This window comes from Heptranchias perlo, chromosome 1, assembly GCF_035084215.1.
Source record: "Heptranchias perlo isolate sHepPer1 chromosome 1, sHepPer1.hap1, whole genome shotgun sequence".
In the NCBI taxonomy this organism is placed as follows: Eukaryota; Metazoa; Chordata; class Chondrichthyes; order Hexanchiformes; family Hexanchidae; genus Heptranchias; species Heptranchias perlo.
Window position 1 is genome coordinate 157,821,405 of NC_090325.1, and position 7,396 is coordinate 157,828,800.

Sequence of the window (7,396 nt, forward strand, 5' to 3'; positions counted from 1 at the left end):
TCCCTGACGCAGGTCAGCCCTTGGCTATGTTTTCATTCGGTGCACTTGTAAAAATAGGGAAATGGAAACTACAGAACAATTATAATTGATATATAACTGCCAATAATAAATACATCAGGCAACTAATTAGAAAGATGCACATATATGTTTTTAAGCCTTTATTTTAAATGGACAATAATTTCATATAGAGTCAAACTATGATGTAATCTTGGTAATACACATTCCTCTCAATGACCTGCCACATCCAAATAATTGCAGCTTTGCATCTTATTTAGTAAACAATGGTATAGTAGCTCAGGTATGCACAAGCCTGGAAATATTTTTTTTCTTTTCATTCCATCTTAATGTGCATACATAACAGAAATTTGCTATCATTCCAGTATGTATTTTGTGCAATAGATAATATCACAATATTTCTGTTCTATATTTTGGAATCAGTGATATGAACACATAGATTGTGTAATGAAACTTCACAATTACATCCTACATCTGTAATATTGGCATGAAACAGTAGCAAGTATGATAGCACAATTAGTGTACAATGATTGAACTATCGTGTATATTATCAAAAATAAGAATTCTTGGTATGTATTCCACATTATTTCTGCATTTTCATGCATAAACATTTAACATATCACAACATTAAGCAGTGGTCACAGTATATTTTATTATAGCATTTTATGTCTGCCTCAGGGCAATGCTTTAATTATTAGATATATCATTATGCAAAAGATAACATAATAACAAGCTTGGAATATTCAAATATCCTATATATTAAATATAAATGCTACTTTGGGGATCTGGATGGTAATAGACATCAAAAATAAAAACTCAAAAGTATTTCAAATGTGATACTTAACACATTTTCAACATAACAATGGTTTTAATGCTTCAGATCCAAAATTTTTATACACTTCTTTTAAAATGTATCAGATCGTTTACATAGCATATTATCAAATAATATTTTATTTTAGATAAACACATTTGCAACAAGAAATAAATTACAGTATGGTATAATAATCCCGCCTTCAAAAATGCACAATCAAGCACACTGGCATTTTTATTTATGTGGTATACACTTTCAGTCCATTGATGGGTACCTTTAGGTTTTCAAACAAAGCCTAACTTGAAAATAGCCACCAGTATGTGCTGCAACTGTTACATATAATAATTGTAGCCTATTCTAACTAACTTTGTTTAGTTTTGTAGGAGGTTTAGGGTTTGGACTGGTCAACTCACTGGTCAAGTATGTAAACTGGAAATAATACAGTAAGTGTTCATCTGTAAAGTGCTCTGAAATCTGAGATATGTAACAAAGAACCAAACCAATCACTTCTTAGAGTGGCACTAGACAGATTTTGAGTACTTTTTATTTTCCCCATATACTAGTTAATCAACGTTGATCAATAACCCGAAAGAAAGCATGCGGAGCACATCATGTATGTTTACTAGAAGCTGGTATTAAAATTTACTGTCGACTTTCAGTACCCTGTGTTAATGGTCGAGGTTTTCCTCCACAACTATTGTCTGAAGAGAGATTTGGAGATTAGTGCTCACCAGATGCTAGATGATGAAAGTTCACATTGTGCTATGAAATACTTTTTAAACAATGGTTGGCTAGTTGGATTCAGTAAGCTGGGTACCGGGGGACGATAGGCAGATTTTTGCCTCTGTATTTTCCTTCAACTCTGTACGCTCTTTGGTTTTAAATTTTGCTGTACCTTCCGGATGAATGGAATCAAGTCTCTGCTCGCATTTGAACACCGTGAGGAATGAGTTGCGGTAGTTTTTATTCATCCACCCATAGACCAGCGGATTGACGAAGGTGGAGCACATGGCTATCACGTGAAATATGGTGTACAGTAATTTGTACTCGTTTAGATCCAAAACTTTCTTGTCAATGTCAATTGCAAGCTGAAATACGTGGAACGGCAACCAACTCACGGCGAAGGCCACAACCACCATCACCAGCATTTTGGTTGTTTTTCTTCTCCTAAGCTGGCGATCATTCCCTCCCCCCGGACTGACATGGTTTTTCAATTTGGTCCAGATCCTAATGTAAGCATAACATATAATCACCAGGGGTAACACGTACTGCAGGAGTAACATGGAGACGCTGTAAAGGGTGCCGTCACCGTCATTCCCATTAGGCCACTTTTCTGAACATACTTGCATTCTCAGATCGTCAAATTCTATCGCTGAGTATTCTCTGAAGATAGCTTGAGGACAAGCCAAAACAGCGCTAACAAGCCAGGTGATGCTTATGATGATAAAACATCTTTTCTTGGAGATTTTGCTTTCTAAGTGATAGACGATGCAACGGTGTCTGTCCAGAGCGATGACAGTGAGAGTTACTGTAGACACGTGGACGCTGAGAGCTTGGGCATATGGAAGCAGGTGACACAAGACTGACCCGAACTTCCATTCACCCAGTAGGGTATACACCAGTGTAAAAGGTAGACACATTGTGTTCACCATTAAGTCAGCCACTGCGAGGTTTACAATAAAGAAGTTAGTCACTGTTCCCATATTTTTATACTTGATAACTACATATATTACCAGTGAATTACCCACAACCCCTAGGACGATGATGGAACAGTAGGCTAGGATGAGTGTTATTTGCACCCCAAGTAATTTTGTGCTGTCATTAATTGAGAAATCAGGAGGATACAGCTCGTTAAATGGTGGGGTGATGTCTTCTTCCCTGTTCTTTAGATCCATTTCTGCTCCCTGCTCTCTCTCCTCGGTTATGTTGACCCCACTTTCTGATTCTAAAGGGCCCATTTTTTACAATAAAGGCATTTCAGATGTTCATACTTCTTTAATTTTCTCTAAAAAAAGTACAAAACAAACGTATCAGTACCTGACTCATACCTATGTAACATTATTGTTCGAATAGTTAAATATTTGGCGACAAAGCCCTGTCGTTTTGAGAGAATGTAAATTCAACAATTCTCTGACCCTTCTAGTTGGATCAGGCTATAAGAAACAACTCTGATAAGGAGACGGTGGGAACACTAATGGATCATAAAGACACCGGTACTTGGAGGTACTTGGGATCAACAAAATCGAAATAAGAAACAATCTAAAAACAATCTAAGTAGGATCAATGTTTTGAATGGCTGAGATTTGTCCCATTTATATCTTGAATCAGCCCAAGCTTAATGTTTTCATGTATCTCAGGTAACATCTAATACTACATTGTAGAAATATGTCTCAAACAACAAGGAAGCAAACACACACTTGTTATTGTTTAAATCGTATCCCATGTGATGATGTGTGCAGGATGGACGAGGTAGACAAACAAACTATTCAACGAACATAAATACTAACAAGAAATGGAACGGAAAACTTCTGAGCGGTTTATTTCCAAATGATTTCACTGTAGTATTTTTAATATCGCAACGCTTTGTCACATTTGGAAAACAAAAATAATTTTCCAAAGAAAAACTGAGAAAGGGACAGAGCTCTGGTGGTCTACGGTTCTGTTTACTTCTCTTGCTTCTGTAAAGGAGGCTACTATGGGATTTCAGTGTGTAGGTTTTTTTGTATTGCTCGAATTTTGTCCTCATGGTTAAACATAAGAAATACGAGCAGGAGTAGGTCATACTGCCCCTCAAGCCTGCTCGGTCATTCAGTAAGATCATGATGTGGAGATGCCGGTGATGGACTGGGGTGGACAAATGTAAGGAGTCGCACAACACCAGGTTATAGTCCAACAGCTTTATTTGAAATCACAAGCTATAACCTGGTGTTGTGCGACTCCTTACAATAAGATCATGGCTGATCTTGGACCTCAACTCCACTTTCTTGCCCAATCCCCATATCTCTCGATTTCCATAGAGTCCAAAAATCTACCCATCTCAGTTTTGAATATACTCAAGGACCGAGCATCCACAGCCCTCTAGGGTAGAGAATTCCAAATATTCATGACCCTCTGACTGAAAAAAATTCCTCCTCATCTCAGTCCAAATGCCCGACCCCTTATCCTGAGACTATCCCCTGGTAGATTCTCTTACCAGGGGAAACATCCCCTCAGCATCTACCCAGTGGAGCCCTCTTAGAATCTTATATGTTTCAATGTCACATTGCTGCCATCAATTCTATAGCATTGGTATGTTTACACCGCAAAGCTGCAGTTTGCAAACTATTCTGTCCGTTTGAGAAGTTACTGGATAATAACCTACACGGAGTGAATAGGATTCATTAACAAGATTAAATCGCAGAGGAGTACAAAATGGAAACTGACCTGTGTGGTAACAGTCCTGTAGATTGATTACTATAGATTGTTGTGTACAGCTGGTCTTGACCGTCAGTCGCCAACGATTTGTCAGAGTAAATTAATGCATGCAACAAGAAAAAAATGACTTAATAATTGTATGAGGGTGTGAAATATATTATCAAATTAAGAAAAAACTCATAGCACAAGTAACAAATATTGCGACGTGTGGAAATAACAGTGATTATAGACACCAGTATAGACTTGATAAGATGATGGATTTAAGATCTGAGGTACAACGTGAATGTACTGAACTACAAAAATCGAGCACATAAAACGTTAGAGGAGCTGAAATGAAACAAAAATTGAAGGTAAGCGAGACCGAAATGAATCAGAAACTATGATAAAATGTTGAAAAATAGGAGAAATAAAAGATTGATAATAGGTGAACCAAAGCATCGTCTATCTTGTGTAAACTGACCGCAACCGCTTACCAAGCGCGGCGATGCTGAGAGTCTCTAACAGTTTGCTCGGCGCCTTGAAGTGTTGCACTTTCTGTGCTCCGCTCCTGTTCTACGCGTTGAGGTCTTTGGCGAGCTGTGAGCGGCGCTGGCGTTAGCACTTCACAGTACGTCAGTCACTGTAACTAAAGGGATGCCTTTACAGAAGTTGTTCAGAAAAGACACCCACAGCAAAATCTTAACAGCAAACATTTTCGATACTGTAATGAGAAAGGAGCTCCGAGTTAATTTCGACTGGGACTTGCATTGTAATATAAATTGTTCCACCTGGGTAACATTTAATTTCTGTTTTAACGACACTTCTAATATGGTCCGTCCAATAAGGGAAAATAAAAAATCCAGAGACTCCTACGCACGGTGTACGTGCAAACCCAATAATAGCGAGTTCCCGGGAAATTCTGATAATTGTGACCCTGCAAAAACTAACAAAATGTTCTCTACTCCACTTCTTCTCAAGAAACAAAGGATTTATGGCTACAGCATCTATGACATTTATGGAAAAGCCAACATTGTTAAAAGGAGCAGAGGTTATTGTACATTATTATCTACCATGGCCGGACTGAACAAACTGCATGGTGACTTCTCAATTGACGAATGAGCGGTAGGAGCATTTATTGTTAACAGTCCTGCATCTGCTGTAGAGAATCTGGATCTCATTAGATGCGTGAGTTACACCACGCGGAGCTCACGCTGCCTTTTCGAGCTCTGCCCGACAGGTTTAACCCTCGGTAGATCGTACGCTGGACCAAAATACATACACATTGTTTGTTTTAAAGTGTTTTTTTATATAGAGGACGGTCTCTAGTTGTATATTAGGGACATGTATACGTGTCCCTAATTACACGTATACATTATTATAAGTGCAGAACATGAAAGTTAAATTAAGCAACGGAGCACAGAGTGAACAGCTGAGAGTTTGGTGAGTGTGGGAGTTTAAGGGTTAATCTCTTTAAAATCTAGTGTAAATTGCTATCAACTGTTTAAGTTCAATTTTAAAGTTTAAATTTTTAAGTTTCTGTCAGCTTCAGCAGAGAGCTGCTGTAGTAAGTAGATTGGCTAGCTAGATTAAACTGGTTCCTGAAGGTGGAGCAGGCCTGACTCATCTGAGTCACAAACTGTAGAAATACAGGGGCCTGTTCGTGCAACAGCACTGAGTGCAACGAGCACAGAGTGAGCTGCTTAGAGTTTGGTGAGTGTGGGAGTTCGGTGAAGTGGGGGAAGGAGGTGCTGCTTTGCCTTGCTTTTCCTAACTTTTTCCGCAGAGCGGCAGCGGACCAGAGCGGCAGAAGACCTGCAACAAGAGAAAACTACTGTGTGACGTCACAGGTGAGGCAGGAGTATCCGAGAGGTGAGCACAGTATAAAAGGAGAGACCGAGAGCGGGAGGAGAGTCTGAGAGGTGAACACAGGGTAAATCTAAGGCAAGTCATGGCAGCACAGCTCGCACCCATGATATGCTCCTCCTGCACTATGTGGGAAGTCATGGACACTACCAGTGTCTCTGGCGGCCATGTGTGCAGGAAGTGTGTCCAGCTGCAGCTACTGGCGAACCGCATTTCGGAGCTGGAGCTGTGGGTGGATTCGCTGTGGAGCATCTGTGATGCTGAGACTATCGTGGATAGCACGTTCAGTGAGGTGGTCACACCGCAGGTAAAGATTATGCAGGCAGAAAGGAAATGGGTGACCGCCAGACAGAGTAAAAGGACGAGGCAGGTAGAGCAGGAGTCCCCTGGGGCCATCTCCCTCTCAAACAGAAATACCGCTTTGGATACTGTTGGGGGAGATGGCTTATCAGGCGAAAGCAGCAAGAGCCAAGTTTGTGGCACCACAGGTGGCTCAGCTGCACAGGAGGCAAGGAAGAAGAGTGGCAGGGCTATAGTGATAGGGGATTCAATTGTAAGGGGAACAGATAGGTGTTTCTGTGGCCGCAAATGTGACTCCAGGATGGTATGTTGCCTCCCTGCTGCTAGTGTCAAGGATGTTGTGGAGTGGCTGCAGGACATTCTGGAGGGGGAGAATGAACAGCCAGTAGTCGTGGTCCATATCGGTACCAACGACATAGGTAAAAAAAGGGATGAGGTCCTGCAAGGTGAATTTAAGGAGTTAGGAGATAAATTAAAAAAGCAGGACTTCAAAGGTAGTGATCTCAGGAGAATAGACCGGATGAATGCGTGGCTGCAGGGATGGTGTAGGAGGGAGGGATTTAGATTCCTGGGACATTGGGACTGGTTCTGGGGAAGGTGGGACCTGTACAAGTAGGATGGGTTACACCCGAGCAGGACTGGTACCAATGTCCTCGCGGGAGTGTTTGATAGTCCTGTTGGGGAAGGTTTAAACTAGAGTGGCAGGGGGATGGGAACCTGAGAGGGGAGTCAGAAGGGAGTAAAGTTGAGAGCAGCAAGAGAGGGGAAGACCCAGGGGAAATTTACAATACAAATAGTACAAACAGTTGTTCAAGAACAAGTGAAAGGGAAAAGCGTAGAGCAGCAGAAAGAAAGTGTACTTTAGACACTACAGATAAAGTGAAAACTAGAAGGTGTAAGGCGATTAACCCAGTATCAAAGCTGAAGGTCAGGCGAGGGTGTGTGGCCCAACTAAGAGTTCTACATACAAATGCACAGAGTATAAGGAATAAATTAAATGAACTACAGGTTCAA

The 7,396-nt window shown here is 40.8% G+C and overlaps 1 protein-coding gene across 1 annotated transcript; it reads right to left on the bottom strand.

Annotated features, from left to right (window-relative positions):
- Positions 1-1,617: 1,617 nt before the first annotated feature.
- LOC137321194 (neuropeptide Y receptor type 2-like) lies at positions 1,618-2,784 on the bottom strand. Its single transcript, XM_067983525.1, has one exon. It carries the CDS (start codon positions 2,782-2,784, stop codon positions 1,618-1,620), a length of 1,167 nt encoding a protein of 388 aa, XP_067839626.1.
- Positions 2,785-7,396: the final 4,612 nt, after the last annotated feature.